The sequence below is a fragment of the Sturnira hondurensis genome, unplaced genomic scaffold (genome assembly GCF_014824575.4).
Source record: "Sturnira hondurensis isolate 20B ecotype Veracruz unplaced genomic scaffold, ASM1482457v3 Scaffold0008380, whole genome shotgun sequence".
Lineage (NCBI taxonomy): Eukaryota > Metazoa > Chordata > Mammalia > Chiroptera > Phyllostomidae > Sturnira > Sturnira hondurensis.
In genome coordinates this window covers 3,671,666-3,693,674 of record NW_028081011.1, presented here as the reverse complement: position 1 = coordinate 3,693,674, position 22,009 = coordinate 3,671,666, and the positions used below count along the sequence as shown (strand labels likewise).

General features: G+C 55.6%; 2 protein-coding genes across 9 annotated transcripts; one reads left to right on the top strand and one right to left on the bottom strand.

The window, feature by feature from the left end:
- The first annotated feature begins 1,103 nt into the window (after positions 1-1,103).
- Positions 1,104-6,377, top strand: GNB2 (G protein subunit beta 2). 2 transcript variants are annotated; one of them, XM_037054893.1, is made up of 10 exons: positions 1,104-1,279; positions 3,582-3,727; positions 3,942-3,980; positions 4,104-4,210; positions 4,543-4,606; positions 4,694-4,856; positions 4,949-5,015; positions 5,319-5,520; positions 5,606-5,822; positions 5,904-6,377. In XM_037054893.1, the coding sequence occupies exons 2-10, from the start codon at positions 3,671-3,673 to the stop codon at positions 6,008-6,010; spliced, it is 1,023 nt and encodes a 340-aa protein (XP_036910788.1). In that variant the 5' UTR covers positions 1,104-1,279; positions 3,582-3,670; the 3' UTR covers positions 6,011-6,377. The 2 variants fall into 2 exon arrangements, with proteins under 2 accessions (XP_036910788.1, XP_036910789.1); XM_037054894.1 differs by having other exon boundaries at positions 3,566-3,727.
- Positions 6,378-6,653: 276 nt separating this feature from the next.
- Positions 6,654-21,887, bottom strand: GIGYF1 (GRB10 interacting GYF protein 1). 7 transcript variants are annotated; one of them, XM_037054885.1, is made up of 29 exons: positions 21,756-21,887; positions 18,281-18,406; positions 17,148-17,376; positions 16,321-16,471; positions 15,975-16,087; positions 15,748-15,877; positions 15,546-15,641; positions 15,277-15,388; positions 15,044-15,152; positions 14,663-14,703; positions 14,248-14,418; positions 13,765-14,015; positions 13,526-13,634; positions 13,333-13,416; positions 12,628-12,765; positions 12,322-12,422; positions 11,922-12,093; positions 11,635-11,801; positions 11,410-11,510; positions 11,208-11,324; positions 10,989-11,089; positions 10,783-10,865; positions 10,529-10,672; positions 10,220-10,447; positions 9,784-9,968; positions 9,522-9,682; positions 9,262-9,431; positions 9,054-9,186; positions 6,654-8,956 (listed from the first exon to the last, which is right to left on the bottom strand). In XM_037054885.1, exons 5-29 carry the CDS (start codon positions 16,007-16,009, stop codon positions 8,904-8,906), a joined length of 3,192 nt encoding a protein of 1,063 aa, XP_036910780.1. In that variant the 5' UTR covers positions 16,010-16,087; positions 16,321-16,471; positions 17,148-17,376; positions 18,281-18,406; positions 21,756-21,887; the 3' UTR covers positions 6,654-8,903. The 7 variants fall into 7 exon arrangements, with proteins under 7 accessions (XP_036910780.1, XP_036910785.1, XP_036910786.1 ...); XM_037054890.1 differs by having other exon boundaries at positions 9,265-9,431; XM_037054891.1 differs by having other exon boundaries at positions 9,054-9,183; positions 9,265-9,431.
- Positions 21,888-22,009: the final 122 nt, after the last annotated feature.

The following is a 22,009-nucleotide window of genomic DNA, read 5'->3' as shown; positions in this document are numbered from 1 at the left end:
ACACATTGATGTTTATCTTTTTCTCTTTCCCCCTCCCTTCTCCTCTGTCTAAAAGTAAATAAAATCTTAAAAAATATAAAAAAGGATGTGACTTTTCGTTTTGAAAACTATTTTTAATGCCTATAAGAGGCTAAATGAATATTGTCTGTTTTGATACTTTACTTTAAAATTGCATGACTCAATGAAGACTATTCATTGACTTGTACTTTCCAGAGCATTTTCACAGCCCGTGGGATCCCATATCAATCCAAGGTGATTTGCAGGACAGGTAACTGTTAACACACTTATTTTACAGAGATGGAAACAGGCCAATACTTACATTCTCATCCCTTCACAGGGCTGGTCCACAGGGAGGTTCATCAAGGGCCCAGTATTGTTACTATTGCACAGGAAATTCCCTAAAGCAGCCTTGATTCACATCTCTATTCTGCAGCCCTAGGAATTATTTCCACTGCTATAAAATGGAAATAATGCTAGTACTTGACTTCATAGTATTGTCGTAAGGATTAAACTAGTATGGAACTCAGTATATGTGAGTTATCAGTGTCATGCAGACCTGTAAAGAGTTCTACAAAAGCCCACTTTTGTTGAGAAACTGCTTCAGTAAGACTCTTCTGACGGCATTCCCAGGTTTTCAGGTGCCTGCAGTGGTCCCCAATCATTCATTCCTGGTCAGGGACTTCCGGAACCGCTGACCCTTCTCTCTGTTTCCTGGAGGCCCAACTTGGTGCGGATTAGAATCTCTCTAGCTCCGTTCCGGAAGAGGGGCGTGGTCTCATAGGGCGGGGGCGTGATCAAACCGAGAACTCCGACTTCGAGCTTCCCTTCCTAGTCTGGAGTCACCCAATCGGGGAGGGTGGGTCACGTGACTAGAGCAGTTTCTCCCTCCCCCTTCGCCGCTACCACCTCTTTCAGCCCCAGGGGGGATGTCTTACTCCTTTTTGGGAAGCAAAGCATTAATTTTGGTCCGCTTTGCGACGAAAAAGTATGGAGAAATATCTTCGTTGTAAGCGCGCCGATCTTTGTCCAAATAGTATTATCGTTTCGGCCTCCCCCTACTAAGTAGTTGGTCTCGCCCAGCCAGGTCCTGGGCGCGGCGGAGACGGCCGCGTCACTGGCGGGCGGGATCCCTCCGCTCTGGGGAGAGCAGCGCTGGACGGTTGAGTTGGGGTGACTGAGGGAATCCATCCGCGTCGCCGCCGCTGCCGCCTCCGCCGCGGAGGAAGACAGGACCTTCCTTGATCCTCTAGCGACCCTTGGTAGAGTCCCACCGCTACAGGTACCTGCGCTGACAAAAGGAGTCCTCATCCCCCCATCCCCAAATTTTCATGGGGGTGAGAAACCTTTCTTCCTTCCGTCTCCCGGATCTGGCCTCTTGGGAACGGACGTAACTCCCCAGACCTCCCCTCCCTTCTTCTGGCCCTGTCGCTCCTAAACCCGGAAGGGGAACTGGGAGACCCTCGGCCCCAATAATACACACCATCCCTGCACCGTTAGGCACATTTTGTCTGACCCCAGATCCCATCCGGGCCCCGCCTGCCTCTTGCTCCCTGAGAAGTTGGGGGCAAATTTAGAGCTTCCTGTAGGCCCCGTTCCGCCCCCTTCCCCCACCTCCACCCCCGTTTGCCCCTGGATAGCACCCCCTTGTGTTCTCCCATTTCGCACCCCCGGCAGCATTCGTCTTGAAAAACTCCAGAATCCTCAGAGAGGCAGGCAAGGCCGTGAGGCCACCCTTTCCTTCGCCACTACCCTACCCTCGATTTGCGTTCTGCCGGTGTTTTCTAGCCCCATTACCCTGGGAGTCCTCGGTACCCCTTTTCCTTTACTAGTCCTAACCCCAAGCATAGCCCCCGGGAAGCCCTCCCAAGCTTTCTTTTGGGCAAGATGGAGGTCGTGGGGGCCGGAGGGCCAGGCCCACTGCGCTTCGCAGCGCGGCACCGGCCCGCGCCTTCCAGCTGCCAGATCCGGGACCCTCCCTGTCCCCTCCCCTTCGCCCCGCCAGACTTGAGAGGCGGTGGCACCCCCATTTCTCCTTGGGACCCCGGCTACTGTGTGCCCAGAATTCGGGGGACGCTGAAGCGGCCCCGAAGGGTGATGGGGACTGAGGGCTAGAGCGTCGCCCCAGACCCCTGCAGGTTCCTCTGGTCGGCTTTCTTCTGCCCCGGGCCTTTGGCGTTGCCACTCGTCCGGGTCTGCTGGCAGCTGTAAGGAAGGGGCTTTGTCCGGAGCTGGGGAAGTGGAGTGAGGAGAGGCTTTGTCCTCTGCTTAGTTTTTCTGAGGGGCATCCCCTGGCGCTGGCGTAGCAAGCTGAACTGACAAGAGGGGAAATGTCAGTGGGGAAGAGGAACGCCCAGGCCTGGAGGAAGTGGGAACAGAATCGGGGACGCCCAGATTGACGGAGTGCAGTGTGCATGGCCAGATCACACAGGTGTCCAAAGAGGCCGGGGGCGGGGGGGTGGTGAGGGGATTGCAGGACTCCGGGTCCTGGAGCGGAGCCAGCCAGGCCCCTGGGGCCACAGGGACGAGTTCGCGGGCTGGGATCCTGGGGTGCTGAGGGCGCAGGGACGGGCCGCTTGGGGCTGCCGCTCGCCTGCCTGTCGGCGCCGGGGAGAGAGCAGCTCTGCGCCTCAGGGCGGGGGACCTCTCTTCGGAGCCCTAATTACTTGTGAGCGGCTCCCACGGGCTTTCTGCCGCGCGCTGGAGCCGGCGGCCTCGGCTCTGGAGGGAGCAGCGGCTTGAGGCTATCCTTCCCACCACCCTCGCTTCCACCTGCCGCGGGCGGCTAATGGGGTGCAGCCGGCTCAGGGATTATCCGGGGTGAGCCGTCCCGAACCTATTAGTGCCCAATCGGCTTTTCCCAAATCCTGTAAACAGCCACCCTGGCCGGTTATGGGGAGGAGCGGGAGGCTGGGTCGGGCGAGGGCGATGGGGCCGGGGGTGGGGTCACCCACCCTACAGGTCTCTGCCTTGGATGCGGTTGCCTTGGCAACTGGGCTAGGGTGGGGACACTTCACCAATGAGGTGCTCTCAGTCCGGGTGACGGTTGCCTAGGCAACCCCTTGAACAGCCCAGCTTCCCCCTCAGGTCTGCCCCCTCCCGCCGTCGTCTTAAGCTTGGGGGTGTGTGCGGAAGGTGTGGGGCGTGTGGGGGTGAATTTAAAGAGGCACCGCCCCTTTTAAAATGAGGTACTAGTTGGGCGGTGCCCGTACGGGCCGAGGCAGATGCTTAGTCTGTTTTGAAGGGACTGCCCGCCCCCCCCCCCCGCCCGGCCTTCACTCCCCCCTAGTTCCTGTCGCGGGTGTCCCGCCCGGGCTTCTGTCCGAGGGAGGGGTTTCCCCTGCGCTTCCTCTTGCACTTCCCGCTCCATTTCCGGGGGGCGGGAGGAAGATTGGGGAAGTCAGCTATTCCTAGGCAACATCTGTGCCAGAGGCCCTAGGTTTTTGACCGGGAGACCCAAGCCACCACAGCCGCCCCCTTTCTCTTCTGCCCGTGTTCACCCGTTCCTGTGGGCTTCAACCTCGCCTTTCTGCTCTTCTTTGCTGTGTGGCCTTGCGCCTGACGTCAGCCCTGCAATCCCCCAGGCCTCGGGCCAGAGGCGAGGAGCTGCCTCCCCCAGCCCCCGTCCCGCGGCCCCCAGCCGCCCCCAACCCCGCCCCACGGGCCCGGCGCCATGAGTGAGCTGGAGCAACTGAGACAGGAGGCTGAGCAGCTCCGGAACCAGATCCGGGTGAGAGCCTGGCCGGCTGAGCTGGGGGTTGGGGGCTGAATTGGCAGGGCCAGGCAACTGTGTGTGCTAGAGGTGGGGGGCTGTTCTTTGTGTGGGGGTGTGTACCCTAACCCCTACTGTCTTATCCTTTCCACTCCCGTTTCTTGTGTTCTTTCCTTCCTCTCCCTCTCCTTCTCTCCTGCCTCCCTTTGACTTTCCTGACTATCTCTTATAGGATGCCCGAAAAGCATGTGGGGATTCAACACTGACCCAGGTGAGATGAATCCAAGGCTGGACTTGGGTTGAAGGGAAGGAGCGAGGGGCAAGGATTTGAGGCATACTGCTTAGTGGGCTCTACCACCTGCCCCTCCCTGACCTATTCTGCCTCCACCTCCAGATCACAGCTGGGCTGGACCCAGTGGGGAGAATCCAGATGAGGACACGGAGGACCCTCCGTGGGCACCTGGCAAAGATCTATGCCATGCACTGGGGGACAGACTCAAGGTATGTATGTGGTTGAAATTGAGCACTGAGTTTTTGTGTTTGCCCTGGGACTAAGTAAGTTTATAGCTAGCAGAGTTGAGATGGTGGGGAGGGGCAGCTTTGCAGGCCTGGGGAGATGTCCCATGTTGCTAAGTATGTTTGGGAAGATCGTGACTCCCAGATAGCCCCAGGGAACCAAAAAGAGGACCATACAGACAGGAACTTCTGGGCTGCTGCTGGGAATTGTCTCAGAAAGACTTCCCACCAGATGGGACACTGGTAAGGGTGTCCCTTTTTCCAGAGGGAGCTCTACATCTTAACCCCTATACCTCTCCCTTGTCACCTTCCAACAGGCTGCTGGTCAGCGCCTCCCAGGATGGGAAGCTCATCATCTGGGACAGCTATACCACCAACAAGGTAGAGGTGATGCCCAAAGCTGGATGGGGCTGGGCTGCAGGCGTTGCCTGGTTGGCTCTGACCCTGGGAACTGTCCCTCCTTCCTAGGTCCATGCCATCCCACTGCGCTCCTCCTGGGTCATGACCTGTGCTTACGCACCCTCAGGGAACTTTGTGGCCTGTGGGGGGTTGGACAACATCTGCTCCATCTACAGCCTCAAGACTCGTGAGGGCAATGTCCGGGTCAGCCGAGAGCTGCCTGGCCATACTGGTGAGGGGCCTGGTGGGGCACAGGTGCTGTCGGTAGGGGAGGGGTTGTGCTGTTCTTCCTTATAGACTCAGCTGACCAGCCCCTTTCCCCAGGGTACCTGTCATGCTGCCGCTTCCTGGATGACAACCAAATCATCACCAGCTCTGGGGACACCACCTGGTGAGGCCCTGACAGGGATAGGCAGTTGGGGCTCACCCACACTTCCTGCCTGGGGGACCACTGCCTCAGAGCTCAGCTTATAGTACACACACCCTGAGCAACCAAGGGCTGAGCTCTTATTCTGAACACCTAGCCTCCCCCTGTGGCAGGAAGGAGACAAGAGTAGGTTTCTGTGACTCAGTGGCTCTTGTGTCCCTTCCATGGAGGCTGTCGGATCTGGGCTCATGTGGAGGAGGGGTAGGGAGGCAGGGAGTGTGCCAGAACTCCTCTCTAATCCTTTCCTTCTTCTTGCCACCTTTCTAGTGCCCTGTGGGACATTGAGACAGGCCAGCAGACAGTGGGTTTTGCTGGACATAGTGGGGATGTGATGTCCTTGTCACTGGCCCCCGATGGCCGCACCTTTGTGTCAGGTGCCTGTGATGCCTCTATCAAGCTGTGGGATGTGCGAGATTCGATGTGCAGACAGACCTTCATTGGCCATGAATCTGACATCAATGCTGTGGCTGTAAGTTCTGGGAAGGCTGGGCTAGTCCATCTCTGCCAGGCTCCTGGCACTACTATGCCCTTATCCCACTGATTGTGTCCTATAGTTCTTCCCCAACGGCTACGCCTTCACCACGGGCTCTGACGATGCCACCTGCCGCCTCTTTGACCTGAGGGCGGACCAGGAGCTCCTCATGTATTCCCATGACAACATCATCTGTGGCATCACCTCTGTTGCCTTCTCTCGAAGTGGCCGGCTGCTGCTTGCTGGCTACGATGACTTCAACTGCAACATCTGGGATGCCATGAAGGGTGACCGTGCAGGTGAGAGCTGGGTGCTGGGTGGGGATAGGTGAGGACAGGGAACCCAGGCCTGATTAGTTCTGACGTAACCCTTTCTCACAGGTGTCCTTGCTGGCCACGACAACCGTGTGAGCTGCCTTGGGGTCACTGATGATGGCATGGCTGTAGCCACAGGCTCCTGGGACTCCTTCCTCAAGATCTGGAACTAATAGCCCCAACCCCAACTGGGCCCGGCCAGGAGGGGCCTTGCCCACGCCCACACTACAGGCCGGGAGCTTTGGGGCTGGAGGCACATGAGCTTCCCTCCCCTGGCCGCAGGGGCCTTCGGTCCCTGCTCCCCTACCCAGGTTTGGTTCCTCCCGGGGCCCCCACTGTGGAAATAAAAATGGGGATAGAATGGGGGAAGAGGGGCAGAAAGCCCTCCTTCTTTAGCTGCCCTGGGGTCAGGGCCTCATCCCCCTGGAGGGTCAGAGGCAGGAGGTGGAAACTCCAGGGGCTGGCTTTTTTAAACTGGTTTTATTTTAATTTTTATTATATTTTCAGTTTTTCCATAAAGGAACCAATTCCAACTCTGTACCTGGTTACTCCTCTTGCTTGTGTCTTCCTCACTTCAGGGAGGGCTTATCAGCTGCGGGTATGGGGTCCTACCAAGGGGGCCAGAGAGGAAATCCCATTCTTCTCAGGAAAGCTGCAGCCATAGGCAGGACTTTCACTCAGTAAGGCTGTAGTTCTTCCTAAAAAAACACAGCCCTCCATTCTGACTGCCAACCACTCCTACCTGAAGCTCTTAAGTTCCTAGTTCCAAGCTCTGCCTCTCTATGCCTCCTTCCCCCAAGAAAAGATGCAGAGGCAGAAGGGAACACACACCAAGTTTTATTGGGGGGAGGGAAGTATTTACAAGGCAGGTAGAAGAGGAAGGAATAACAGGGTGGAGATTGTGGGTACAAGGCAGACAAAGGAACAGAGAAGGCCCCTGCACCCACCCCAACCCCAAAAAGGGCAGGAGAGCAGCGAGGGCCCAGGAAAATGGCCTGGGAAGGGACAGCAACGGGGCTGAGTCCCTGGGCTGGGGGCTCAGGGGCTTGTAAACATTGACCACTCTCAGAAAGGGGATAGGGTGGGAGAGGGCTCCCCCTACACTTCCTCACAGGGTTAAGGCCTCTCCAGGCTCAAGGGCCCCCTAAGTTCAAAGTCTCTTTAGCTAGGGGGAAGGGGAGGAAGAGAGGGGAAGAGTGTCATTCCCCCCTCCCCCTGCATTGGCTGCGGCAGGGGTGGGGGCAGTTACATTCAGTCACAACAGTACTCCCCCCCACACCTCTAATGCCGCCAAATACTGGCGTGAGGAAAGGGGGAGCTGGGGGGCCAGCAGCAGCAAGACATTTTCCCCTGGCCCATCACCCCCTTATTGCTTTAGAGAGAATATTGTCTTTTCACTGACGCTAACACTGTTGAAACCAGGGAGAAGCAGGTGGAGGGAGCCCCTTCACCCCCCACCCCAGGCCAGCTTTTTTCCCCCAACACTGACCCAGTTGCCACTTTGGTGCAAAAAACGAAACAACAAAAACAAAACAAAAAACGTGGTCTCTCTAGGGATGGATGGGGAAAGAAAACGGGCTATTCCCCATTTCCCCAGGGCAGGAAGGAGAAATACATTCATGGAGGGGAGGCAGTGGCAGAGTCCTGCCCTAATACTGCACTCTGAGCAGTGAGGTCAACAGGAGAAATTAGATGAAAACCCAAAAGATACAACTGTTAAAAAAACACACACACACACACAAATGGAGACAAACCTAGGCAGGTGATAGGGAATAGGTTGGTGAGCAGAAGGACCACCTCTCCCAACTTAGAAGAGACAGACACTTACAGTCTTGACTCTCCTCACCCCCCCACCTTACCCAACATTAAAAAACGCATCAGGGGAGCAGGGAGGGGAGAGGCCACTCACTCCTCTCCAGTTTGGTCAATGGAGGGGTCAGGGCAGAGCTGGGTGGTCCACATCCCACACAGCCAGCCAGCTGCAGGAGCAGGGCTCCCTTCTAACAGCCCCACACTGCAACCTGAAGCTCCAAGCTGCCCACTCGGCCTCCTGGGCCGCTCCTCTCACCCCCTTCACAGGAGAAAAAATAGTCATTATGTGGTGCCTCTCTCCAGCTCCTGGAGTAACTGCTCTAACCCCACCTCACTCCAGGGGGGTGCAGCAGGGGCTTGTGGCCCAAGGAATACATTCATGTGGCAAGGCAGGGAGCTGGGGCTTTACACTTCACACCCAGTCCCCCCAATGGCAGTGGTGGGGGAAGCCCCTCACCAGGACCAGAGTGGAAGTTCTGCTGCCCTGACAGCCAGATGAGGTTGGCACCGGCTGGCCCTCTGCCATCTACCCCCATCAGCCACCTGGGGAGGGGAGGTGGCCTGGCCCATTTGTGCAACTTTCCCCCAAAGCAGCAAAGCCAAGGGGCTCCTTTGGCCCCGACCCCGGACATCTTTGCCACAGTCATAGCAACAAGGGGGCCTTTCACAGCAGTCCGGCCGGTGGGGCTGAGAGGTCCTCGATGTGCAAACTGCTGGCACCCCAGCTTCCAGTTACCCCAATGGCCCAACTGGCAGGGCAGGGAGGGTAAGTGCAGCCTTGGGGGCCAGACAGGACAGATCGGTGGGGGTCATGTCCCCACTGCCCCAAAATAACAGTGTGTTTTTTTCTTTCAGCCTCCTAACCTTCTTTTTTTTCATTGTTTTTCTTTTTTCTTAAAAAAACAAAACCAAAAACTCTGTGGACCTTCCATCGTCACCCCTGCAATCCCCAGAGGAGAAAGGGGTGCTTAGAGTCTAGTTTTTAACAATATTTTTTTCTCTCCTAATGTTTTCTTCAATGTTGTTTAAAATTTTTTCAAAAGGAAAAAAAAAAAACCCTTCTCCCCAATCTATTAAAGTGCCTCGTGGTGGGTGAGTTAAGGTGCATCGTGTGGTTTGTAACAAGTGCTGGGGACCCTGCCCCTGCTTCCTCCTATGCTCCTTGTTGGGAGCTTGCAGGCTGGGGACCCAAGGGTCCAAGCTGCTGCTGTTGCCCCTGGCCTACAGCCCAGGGGGGCTGGTGGGACGGGCTGGTCAGTAGTCATCCACGCTCTCGATCTCACCAGAGGGTCCGTGCAGGGAGTACCCTGAAGCCGGAAGAAGCTGGGTTTGAGCTCTCACCTACAGGTGCCTGCTCCAAGCTGACAAAAAAGCCTCCTTGCTCGCCCCACCCCCAAAACGTACCCAAGATGCTGGGGTCCGAGTGCAGCATTAGTGCACGCCTCTTGGCCTTGCTGCCCTCTCCAGGGCCGAGTTTGGTGCTGTGGTTAGTCTGAAAGGCCGTCTGCAGAGAGCCGCTGTTCAACCAAGCCTCCTGGCAAGAGCAGAGAGTGAGGAGGAGTCAGGAGGGTGCAGAGCGACCTTATCCTCACCTGTGGGGGACATGAAACCTCACCTGCTGCTGCTGCTGCCGTTGTTGGCTGGCTTTCTGCTTAGCCCTCCGCTCCAGGAATTGTTTGGCAAATTCTTTGGCTTCCAGCGTGTCCCCCAGGCAGGAACGAATATAATCATGGACATCGTAGGGGGATTCCACCTCCTTGAGGATCGCTACAGCCATGGGCACTACAGGGCAGGATGGTGGCTGTCAGGGCCTACATGACATAGGTCTGGCACCCTGGCCCAGCCCAGACTCCCAGGATCTGCCACCTATACCATCCAGGCTGCCTGTGGTGCTCAGTGTGTGCAGCATCTGCTCACACCATTGGGTGAAGCCATCCTGGGGCCTGGGGATGCCCTGTAACAACTTCAGCAGCTTCTCTTCCTCCTCTGTCTTTTTGCGCACAGGCCGACCTGACAGGTGGCTGTACGAGTCACTAAGTGGGAGGAGGATGGATTAGAGGCAAGAGATCAGTTCAGGTGTTCCACATCCTTCTATCCCGGCCTTAGCCCAGACCCTGCAGGCCCCAGCACCCACCTGAGAGAGGGGCTGCTCCGGCTGTTCTTCAGGCCCAGGCTGCGGGCCAGGCTCCCGCTGCTCTTGAGGGTGTCCTCCCAAAGCCCCAGGCCGACACTGCCGCCCCCACTCTTGTCGGGCCCGCCCCACAGTGGCCCAGACTCAGATACCCACTGGTTCTGGGGGGCTGCGCCCAGGCCCCCAAGCTGGTACAGATGGCAGGAAGTCAGGGTGGCCCAAACAGGGACACACACTCAAGAAAACTAAGTGGGGAGGCTTATTTATGTGTCAAAGGGGGGATAAACTTAGGATCACACAGGAGAAACCCTTTAGAGTCAGATATGGACCAGAGCTCCCCACCCCACCCCATCCCTGGGTCACTCTGAGAGCTAACTGAAAGGGGTAACTGGGGGCCCAAAAGTTGCAAGGCAATCAAGGAAGGACCCAGCCTGCTCACCACTCGGTGGTTGGGGGCCTGAGCCCGTGATGGCTCCCGAGGTGAAGTCTGCTTATGCAGCTGTCGCTCGCCCTCCAACTGCAGCTCAAGCAGCGTCTTCATGGAGAGTCCTTGTTTGGCCAGGCCAGCCCACAGTGGGGGCGGGGAGCTGGGTGCAGGGGGCACTGGGACTGTGGCCACTGCCTGCTGCTGTTGCAGCAGCTTCAGCAGTAGCTCCTGTTGCCGTACCTGAACCAGAGAGAGAGTGAGGGCCAGCAATCTGGCCCCAAGCTCAGGTCAAGCAGGTTGAGGACTCAGCTGGGCACCTACCTGCTTGCGCCGAAACAACTCCTCTTCTTCCTGCCGCCGCTTCTGCTCCTCCTGCTGCTGCTGCTGGCGTCTCTTCTCCTCCCGGCGCTTACGCTCCTCCTCCTCCCGCTTCACCCTGAGCTCCACTTCTCTACGCTCTTGGAACTGAAAGTCAGTTAAGATCAGACATCAGGCATAGGCATAGGGCCACCCTGACCCCTCCCATCAGTTCAGCCCTTGACAACAAGGACTCCGGCCCCAGGATGCCTACTCACTTTATGTTGCAGCTGGAGTTGTTCTAGAATTGGACCCTGAGTCGAAGAGTTAATTGGTATGTCCCAAAGACTGGCCTCACCGCCTGCAGAAGGCAAAGGCAGCTGCAGGAGGGAGCTGAGGCCCCCTGGACTAAAACAACCTGAGGGGGAGGCACAGCCCCTGAGGTCTCTACTCCCCGCCCCAATCTGCTGGGTTGGCCACACACCTGATTGTGATGAGGCTGAGGTATGTATGTCCCAAAGGGAGCCTGAATCTGGCACCGACAAGGACCGGTTCATCGTCGGGAGCAGGTTCTGGTCCCCACCTCTGAGGAGCAAAGCACTGATTCTAAGTACCTTAAACCCATTTCCAGGCTGCTCCATCTCCCCACTTTACATATTCTGAGAGTTCATACACGTGATGCCACAGACAGCAGCCCACAGACCTGGGAGGTTTGAGAGCTTGGAGCTGTTGCAGGAAGGTGGTAAGCTGCTGCTGCTGCGGTGGTGTCAGTTCCCCCAGAGCCGCCTTTTCCCGGAGCCCACACTGCTGGAGGGGGCGGCTGTGGACAGGAAGATAGGCATGAGGGGGTCCACCCATACCATCAGTGCCCATCTCTATTTATAGGCCCTTCTAGGCCCAGGTACCTATTGACCAGCTGAAGAAACTGCTGGTGCTGCAGCTGCTGGTACAAGGCCGCTGCTGCCAGCTCCTGTTGCTTCTTCAGCCGCTCCTGGTCCATGTTTCCCTGAGTAAAGGTAAGAGTATTCCCACAGTTCTGACCATGTCTTGTTCCACACAACCCACTTGACATCTACCAGGCTCCTGCATCCCCTCCCTGCCCTGCCCTGCCCAAAAGTGGGTATGCTTACCAGCAGTGGGGGTGGCGAGGGCCCTGGGGCAAAGGGCACACGACCCCACATCTTGATCACCTCACCCAGTGGCTGGAAGCCCTCATCACAGCCACGCTTCACAAGTAGAGCCATGGAGAAATAGCCCGCCTGGAACCACTCTGCCATCTCCTGTGTTGTAAAGGGGCCTGGACCCAGAGAAGGGGAACTTTGGTTAGAAAGGCGTACCAAAGAAGCCCTGAAAGAGAATGACGGTGTGCCCTCACCCCTGGAAGCTCTCTCGCGTGCCCCCTAGTCCCCATGGACACCTTGGATCTCTCCCTGTGGGTCCTTGTAGAACCACTTCCGGGCTGCACCGTGGCTGAGGGGGAGGGCAGTGGCAGCTGCAGAGTGGCGCAGTCCCTGGGCCTGCATGGTGGCTGTGAACTGCTCCTCCTCCAGGGAGCTGTCCTGCAGGGATGCCACGAGCTTCTCTGCCTCCTAGAAACCCAGAGAGAGGGAAGGCTCAACTGCCCAATCACAGCAACAGCAGGACAGGGCTTGGGGGGGGGCGGAAGGTTGGGCTGGGGTTAGCTGGATACAGTGGGACAGAGGGACAGACAGGGAACAGCTTGGTACCCAAGCACAGAGGCAGACTAACAATGGCTTTCTATCCCCCTGTAGGGGAGGATCTGTAGAGCCTTCTTGGGCCCCCTGCCCCCGCCCAACCTGCTGCAGGTGCTTCAAGCCTTCATCATCTTCCAGATCTCCAGGCGGGCCAGGGGGTGAGCCCACCCCAGGACTCAGCTGCATCACCCTCAAATCATCTCCTGGGAGCAAAGATAAGAAGATGGAATTGGGGGGAGAGGTCCAGAAAAGGCACAAGACAATCCCCTATCTACTCTCATTCCAGAAAAACAGGCTCTACTCTAGCCCCCACACAAACACCCTGTGCACCTCCTTCCCACAAGAAGAGTAACCCCCCCCCCCCAAACTCTTGGCTCCAGAGAAAAGGCAGCCACACTCTCTGGCTACCTTCGGCAACTGGCAGGTCTTTCTCCACAGCATCACCTCCTTCCCCATTAGTGCCCCAGAGTGGGCCCAAGGTAGCCAATGGGGATGAAGAGCTGGACTTCTCCTCTGGAGGCGGCAGTGGGGTCACTTCCTTCCCATCTGAGGGAGAAGGGTAATTACCAGAATTTAAAACTAAAGAGCCAAAAGGCTTTAAAAATGATTTAGCACAAACCCTCCATTTGTGACCAGATCTTGGGCCTCTGGGTATTGATTCCACCAACTTGGTCTTGGTCAACTCAACTAACACTCAGTGACTCACCACCACAAATCCCACTTTGTACACTTCTTTTTTAAAAAAATATTTATTTATTTTTAGAGAGAGAGGACAGGAAGGAGAAAGAGAGGGAGAGAAACATCAATGTGTGGTTGCCTCAAATGTGTCCCCCACTGGGGACCTGGCCTGCAACCCAGGCATGTGCCCTGACTGGGAATCGAACTGGCGACCCTTTGCTTCACAGGCCTGCGCCCAATCCACTGAGCTACGCCAGCCAGGGCACACTTTGCACACTTCTTTTGCCCCTACAACACGGACATGGGCATGTGTGTCCGCGCAGCACTGTCCAGGGATATATACACAATACCATAAATTTACTGCTGTGCTTTACAGATTCTTCAAGAGATGTGCAAAGGTCATTTTGGTTATGCTTGATTTTTATGACACACTACCTTTAAGACACAGCCCTGTTGTTTCCAGGTTCCTCCCCACAGCAGTCAGCATCTGCTTTCCTTGAGTTTCTAAGCAGCCTCCTCCTACAGGTGAGTGGACAGCCTGCACCCAGCCTGGTGAGGGAAGCCTCTGCCCATCTGGCCCAGATCCAGGCTCTCAGGCCTTCTCCTTACCCCACCCCTGCAGACTTACCTGCCTCAGGTCCCTCCTCATCCAGCCCTTCAGAAGGCTCTTCCTCTTCTTCTTCCAGACCCTGGAAGTCGAGCTCTTGCTCCTCAGGAATGGGCTCCTTGGGGCCCTTCTGCATGGGATTAGGGGATACAATGGGAGGTGAAGGGGCAAAGGATAAACAGAAATAGGAGGACCACATCAGGGCAGTTCCCACCAACTTCTAATAAAAGTCTTCCTCTGGTCTCCTCACAAGTGGATACCTTGAGAGGCAAAAAGGCCCCGGAGGCATCAAAGGTGCCCATTTCTTCATCCTCATCATCCAGGCACCACTCTGGGAGCCCATCCTTGTCGTCATCAAAGCCATCAGGCCCTCGGCACCTCCGGAGGTGAGAGCTGCCCCCTCCACCCCGTCCCTCCTCTTCACATCCTCCTCGATCCCCTCGCAAATCAAACTCAAACTTGCGACGTCGGTCCCCATGTTCCCGCCAGCCAGCAGAGCGGGGGCCACCATCTAGGCAGGAAAAGTCAGAGAAGGAGAATCTGTATTCCAGTCGAGCCAGAGACTCCTCTTCTGTTGTCCCCCAAACCCCCAGGACCCCCAAAAGTTCCAGGACTGCTCCCCCATACACTCCACCTGAGAACACTTTCAGCTCCCTCCTCCTGGCCACGAAGGTCCCCGAATGGGATATTCTTGCTGCCCCCCCACCCGGCCCCCTACAATAGTCATCTGGCCCCAATCTCACCAGGGCTGGCTGAACGCCAGCGGTCACCATCTCGCCGGGGTCCTGCCCCAAGTCTCCAGCTGCCCTCTTCTTCTTCTTCTTGTTCCTCCCGGAGGGAGCGCCAGTTCTCACTATCTGAGCGGGCATGTTCCTTCCTTGGACCAGTCCCGACCTCCTCAAACCCGGCTCGTGCTTGGGGGTGGGGAAAGCACAGGTGGAAGATGACACAGACATAGTCAATGGAGCGGCAGCCACAACCTCTGGGAGACTCTTTCTATAATCCTCACCGAGAAAAAGGAACCCAGCCCTGGGTCCTCCTGCCCTCCCTCTACACCTTACCCAGGAAATGTCCCCCTCACTGGGGCCACCCATTTCAGTCCCCCCCCACCTCTCAATGACCTTCAGGGCCTGGCTCCTCCCTCACCACTATCCATACCTCCGTCCCTCCTGGCCGACTTCTCAAACCGCCTCTCGCCTCTGTGGGACAGAAAAATTTTGGTCAAAGGACAGCTTCCCCTCCCTGATGTTTGAGACCTCTGCACACCTGTCCATTCTGCCCTGAGAAAGGTGGAGGGAGGGAGGGGATGGGGTACTAGGAAAAAGTCAGGCCTAGGAGGGAGCTGGGAGGATCAGAAGGAAAGGGCAGGGCTACAGGGGTTAAGAGGGCAGAAAGCACGATCTCTGACCAGAGCTTATTTGGTTGGTCTCCTACCACTCTCTAGTAACAAAGACCCAAGCCTTTTTTCATGGGACCCTGGATCTTAACCCTGGGGCTTCTCTCTGCTCTGCCTCTATGCCATCTCCTTCCAGGCTGCACCTGTCATCCCAACTCTGGCTACGCTGGATCTCCCGGGGGTTTCGACCAAAGGCCCCGTCGCCTTCTTCAATGCTTCTTTGGTAAAAGCAACTGTCACCACGGCCACGGCCTGGAAGAGAAATGAGGTGCACATGGGAAACCTGCCAGATCACTGCTACATACCTTTAAGACCACAGCCCTGTGCGCCCCCCAACTCTGCTGCCCACCCAGAACATGTTATCACCCCTACCTACCTCGGCTCCGAGTACTGCCCCTGCCACGGGAGGTGCCACCTGGGGGGGGAGCAGCCCCCTTCCCCATCAGCCTCAGCACAGCCACACTGTTCACTGACAGGGAGAAGTTTCTCTGAGGAGGGAGTCAGGGGTGGGAGTGAGGACCCAGGCACCCGACTGCCCCCACCCTATCCAGAACTGCGAACTCTAGCATCTGTCTTCCTAAACCAGCCCCCCTCAAAGAGGGAGCCCCAGGGCCCTAGCACACAGTTAACCCAGCCCAGTCCCACCTGCTCCTCCTCAGTCAGAGGCTCTAGTGCCAAGGGCTGCAGTGGCTCCTCCTGTAGCACCGCAGCAAACTCTTTGTCCTGCAGCTCATCAGGGACCTGTCAATCAGAATAGAAGGGCCGAGATACCACATGCTCCTGGAACCTCTCCACTAAGGCCCAACAGACAACTGGGCCACATAACCCACCCACACCCGCTCCTCACCTTGTTCTCCTTGACGTAGAGGGCCAACATCTCCTCTCGCCCATATCGATAGTCAGCCAGCTTGTATTTGGGCATGGCAGGGGATGGGGGTGGGGAGGCCACACTGCCACCACTAGAAAGGGCCCTGAGCCTAGGAAAAGGACACGGAAGGAGAAAGACAGGAATCTGAGCAGCCCCATTCTTCCTTTGGGCTTCTCCATACCACCCCCAAAGCATATCTGACTCACCATTCAGGCCCAAAGTTGAGGGTCTCTGCTGCCATTGTGGGGGTGAGTGTGTCCTAGAGGTTACAGGAGATGAGCAGGGGTTGAGGGGGACTTACAGTTCACTCTCCAAACACCTGTGGAGGCACAGGATACACTGGGCTTAGAGACAGCACGCCAAGACAACCCCAAGAGGGTAAGACATAGGTCCCCACCATGGTAATGAGCTCTAAAAGGACTCACCACCTAAACCAGCCACATGCCACTCATACCATGAGTTAACCAGAGTCCCAACAGAAGACTTGAGAAAAAGAGGGCAGCTAGGGCCTCTCTGTTTCTGCGGGGGTAACCTCCCTCGACCCAGACCCACCTGGCAGCCTTATTCCGGGCAGCAGTAGAGCAGGGACCAGCCTCTCTTCAGGCAGGAGCCTGTGCTGGAGTAAACCAGGGCCCCCAAACTACTGGATGCTGGTCTGACTGCAGTGGTGCCCAGGAAGGGACTTTCACATCTGGGAAAATTCCTTAATGAGAGGTGAGAGGGAGAAGATAGGTTGAGTTAATGGGTCAGACGGGTCTCCCTGCTTTGGCCCTCCTCTGCCCTGTGTAACAGTGACCACACCCCTGTTTCTCCTCTTCTGTCCCCCTACATGTTCAGCCTCACAAGCAAAGTCTGATCGAGGTGCTGGAGGTAGGCAGAAAACATACCAGGCACCTCTCTAGGTCTCAGCACTCTTGCCACTTGGCATAGCATTCAGTAAGGGGGTGCCTAAGGCTTTCGTGGACATTCAGGACAAAGATAAAACAAAAACAACCAACCAAACAACAAAAAAATCCCACTAGAATTACAAATATTCCAGGGAGAAAACAGGTCATCTATAAAGAAGAGAATCAGAGAAATCTGGGAGAAAAATTATATGCTTCCCATTTGAAAAATTTCAGAGCTGGCTGCTTGGCGGCTAGAATCAGTTTCGAGAGAAAGCCAGTAGAAGGGGGTGGGGATGTTCCAGGGACAAAGTTGGGCCACACATTGAAGACTACATGTAGGCAAGTCCAGGTGGGGCACCCATAGGCTGATTTACCAAATAGAAACCAACACCCAACCCCCTTTCCTGGGATCAGAAAGAACCCAAGAACAAATAAAAAGAACTAAAAAGGGAACAAGGTTACGATCAGACAAGCTGAAAAGAAGCCTCTCACCATAAAGTACAAGTAAGGTCAGAGTTACCGAGGCTGGCGGAAGTGGCAGCACCGGCAGTGGCCTGTCCCTCTAAGGACCAGTAGAGCAGGCTCTCAGGAGGCAGCTCATCCCTGGCAGTTCCAGGCAAGCAGGGTCTTGGGGCTGCACAAGGGTTCCCTCACTGGTTGGGGAAGAGGCTGGAACGGAGTGCCTCCACAGTGCCCATCAACTCCAAGACTCTCCACAACTCTAGGAAGGAAGAAGAAGGGTTTCTACCGGGAGGGCCAAGGGGCAGAGACTCTCTCACCTACAGCTGCATAGCAGAAGACAATACAAAACTCTAGGACATAAACAGGATCTACTCCCAGAATCCCAGCATCCTAAGGTATAATAGAGCTTCTGAGACCAGTGAGAATGGGGCTGACCTCCCTCAGTATGGGCATCTCCTCTGCAACTACGCTGGCTGGATACTCCTGGTGATGAAACATGATACAGCACACGTGGCCATCAGAAGCCTGTTGAAAAGCTCTTCCCTTCATGGAATTCAAGTAAGCCTCCCCAGACAGCAGAGTAAGGTTATTTTTTTCAATGCCACAACCCTTACATAATTCAGCCAATACACAGAACTTAAAGACTTTATACTAAGTGAAATGAGCCAGTCGCAAAAGAACAGATGTTGTATGACTCCTCTTACACGAGATTCCCAGGGGAGTCAAATTCGAAGAGACAAGAGAGTAGAGGAGTGAGTGCCAGGGCTACGGGGCAAGGGGAGCTGTTGAGTGGGCACAGGGTTTCAGCTGAAATGGGGCAAATGAAAAAGCTCTGGAGATGATGGTGGTGACAGCTACACAACAACGTGTGAGTATATTTAATGTTTCAGGATTGTACACTTAAAAATAGTTAAAGTGGTATATATTTTATCACCATTTTAAAGATTTAGGGGAAAAATAAAAGGTATTTGGGGATAGCTGTCACATACTTAAGTCTTCCCCATCCCAAGAAAAACACCTCAAATTCCTTCAAACAGACCTCAGGAAGCTGTTCTGAGCCTCTACCATTTCGCTCCAGAAAAGCCCATCTTCTAGAGGAACAAAGGAGCCTTGGAGCATGGAAGGCTACTGTAGGGAGAGGGAACAGAAAAGGGACAACTCACCCTCCCACCCTGCCAGGGAGTGGCAAAGGCGGCCCTCCTTGGTGCTTTCCACGGCTGACCTTTGCCTTTCTGTCCTGGTTGCAAGGAGCAAAGGAAAAGTGGGTCCCGGTATGAGAAGCAGGAAAACTGCAGAGGCGAAAATAAGGAGAATTTGGGGGTGGGGTAGGGAACAGAGGAGCAGCTGGAAAAAAAGGCCAAGTCTACAGGTGGGCCCAGCAAGAAGAGGACCTGGTCCCAGAGATTGTGGCTCATTGGTCCATCCTAGCTAAGCAGCACGTATGCCTCCCACAATTCCATCACTCTAAGCAGGTATGTGTCTTTCCACATGTTCCCTTGAAGCTAGTCATTCTCAACTGGGGGCAGAGGGCACTCTGCTCTCCAGGAGACATTTGATAAAATCTGGAGACATATTTGGTTGGGATGTCTGGGACATGCTACTGGCATCTAGTGGGTAGAGACCAGGGATACTGCTGATGCTAAACATCCTACAATGCACATGACAGCACTCCGCAACAGAGAATTATCTGGCTCAAAATGTCAATATTGCCACAATTGAGAAACTCTCCTCTACACCACATGCAGAGGTAAACACCTATTTTCTCTGTAGAAAAGAATAAAAGACAAGAGAAACCAAATTTACTGCAGTTCATTCTCCCCTCCGAAGAGTAAGGAAATAATTCTCCCCTCTGAAGAGCAAAGAAATAATTATACTGTCCAACAAGAGAAATGTGAAACCCTGCCAGGAGGGAAATCCTTGGGAAAAGACTAGAGTTAAAAACAAAAACCATCACCCTGGCTGGTGTGGCTCAGTGGACTTGAGTGCTGGCCTGCAAATCAAAGGGTCGCTGGTTCTATTCCCAGTCAGGGCACATGCCTGGGTTGCAGGCCAGGTCCCCAGTTGGGGGCACTCGAGAAACAGCCACATGTTGATGTTTCTCTCCCTCTCTTTCTCCCTTCCTTCCTTTCTCTCTAAAAATAAATAAATAAATAAAATCTTTTTAAAATTGTCCTAAGTTTCTCTATCACAAACTCAAAGCCAATTGTTTGGATTCTTTTCCAGTTAAGGAAAGGGTGGGAGAGTCAGCAGGCACAGCAGTGAGGGTACAGCCTTTCCTGGCCACTTGATTTAAGGATTTTCTCATAGGCTCATTCTAGCTTAACCCCTACCCCTTGCCCTGTCCTCAGCACCTGCCTACCTCATTTACCAGCTCCTCTTAATCAGGCCTCAGTGTATCCTCACTCCACTGGCATCTGAATTATTGCTATTAAAAGGCTGCCCCCTGCCGGAGCCAAGGGGAGAGAATGCAAACTGGTCCTGGGTGCTTACAACAGGCTTGAAGGACCAGGAGGGGAGCCTGTTCTCTGGAGTTCAGAACTCAAGGGAGAAAGTAAACATCCAGAGAATAGGTGGTCCCAGTACACACTGACTTTAGAGCACTATTTCCTCATTCCATCACCCCTAAAATTAGCCCAAATCCAGAGCAATATGCCTTGGCACAGAAAGGCATCACTATTAACAGAAGCAGAATACTAAATTCCCCAACATTTGAGCAACTGCCCAGCCCCAAGCCTGTTGGAGGTGACTCCGCCCTTTCTCAGGATGGAAAGATTCTCCCTGCATGGTAAATGAGAACTCAGAGGCTTAAAAAGCGATGCAAGCCAAATCCTTTCTGTTGGTCAGCTACCCCAGCTCTCCACTCTGAGCCATCCTGACAAATGCTGCTCCTCAGCCTATCTACTAGCTAACAGTTTTCAAAGCACTTCCATACTTTAACTCATTTGATCCCTTCTGCCCACTTGCCCAGTCTTGGGCTCCAGCCAGGGAAAACAAGGAAGAGAGGCTGCAGCTGCCCCAGCAGGGTATGGAGAGGTCCCTAGACTATCCAGACTGGAAAAGGGGCATGCAAGCAGCAGGAACCCCTCCAAACTCTCAAACATACTTTGTGAGTTTTAAGCCATTTTAAATTTGTTAAATTTTAAAAATCCTTCATACAGCTGCCTCTTCTCACCTTCTCTGCTCTAAGGTGGGCTATTTCTCCTACTGTAAACTCCAACCACAGACATTAAAGCAAGAGCAAAATGGGGTCCTCTAATCCAACACATCACACACAATACCAACACATCCACTGGCTAAAAAAGCCGGGCCAGGGGTCTAAGAACACAACTCACTTAACTGTAATCACCATATGGTATCTGGTCTACAGTCTGTGGCAGCAACACAAAGTCCAGCTCTGCCCCAACCTTTCCCAAAGGCATGCTAGACCTACAGTGTAGAAAATAAAACTGGAGCTGGAGGGAGGGTAGGTGGCCTGGGACTGCACAGGAAACAGAACAGATGAAGGAACCAGAAAGCAAACTCCCCCACACACTGTGAGCGGCAAAGGGGGCCTGCCGGTTGGTACCCATGGTGCTTATATTGCCAAGGCAAGTTGGGGGCTGTTGGTGTGTAGCTAAATTGCAACTGGCATGTGAGCTCCAAGCAGCAGAGAGGGTGTGTAAAGGCTTATGACCTCTGGAAAAGCAGCACTGAGAAGCAGAAGTGGAATGTCTTGGGTGGCTGGAGGGAAAGGAGCCAACAAGTATTGATTTAGCATCTCCCAAGGCCGAGGTTGTGATGGACCAAACCTGGAAGCCTACTGGGAATTCTAGTAATGACTGGGTAAGAGGTGTGATATGAGGATCTCCTTAAAGTTAACTTGCGGTGTGTGTGTTGGGGGGGGCGGGGGGCGGGCGGGGAGGCCCGCGTGTGAGAGAGGCCGTAGCAGAGGTGCCACATCAGGGGAGATGGACCGGGAAAGGGCCCAGGCTGGCAACAGAAAAAAACTAACGCGTTGAACACTTCCAGGCAACCGGGAGGGAGCCCCCGAAAACCAAGCACTAGTGTTGTTAGCTCTAAGTAAATTCAGGTGAAGACCCAATAGAGGTGCTCTGGTTATGGTGAAAGGCTTCCACGTTTGCCAAAGTCATGCAATGTTTGGACTTTAAGACACGCAGGGCCCAGCTAATTCCAACAGAAACCCAGAGGCACATTGAGGAATCTCCTGGGAGCGCTGGGCATTCTGAAGCCGGGCCCCTGAGCGGACTCGGCGGAGGATGCTGGCAGGGGGAGACCTGGGAACCCTGGCCGGGTTTCAGAGAGATCGGAGCGCGACCGTTAGGAGCGCGGGGGTGGGAAGGAGGCGGGCCGGCCGGGAGGACAGCGTGCCCTTCAGGGAGGGGCGCCAGGTGCGTGGGGCGAGGGCGGCCGCCCCCCGAGAGGGACAGCGGCACTGGGGGCCGCGCCGGGGGAGGGGCCGACCACAGGGCCCGGGGGCGGCAACCTGGCGGCAGCGGCCTCGGAGGGAGCCAGAGGAGGTCCGTGCCAGTAGCCCTCGCTCTGGCTCTTGCAGGCTCCGTGCGGCCGCCTCGGCGTCGGGGGCGGGCCTGCCCCGGGCCCGGCTGCGGGCCGGGGGCGGCGGGGCCACCGAGCGCTTACCACGGCTGGCAGGCGGCGCGAGACTCCGGTCACAGGGCGTGGACGGCAGCTGGCGGGCGGCGGGATGGCGGCACGCGGCGGGCCGGGGGCGGCGGGGCAGCAGGGGAAGGGGCGCTGGCGCTCCCGCGGCGGCCGCTCCTCTCTGTTTGTGTTTGTAGCAAGATGGCTGCCCGCCTCGCACCACGTGACGCGGACGCAGGGCCGCCCCTTCGCCACCGCCGCCGCTGCTGCTGCCGCCTCCCTCCGGGGCTCTC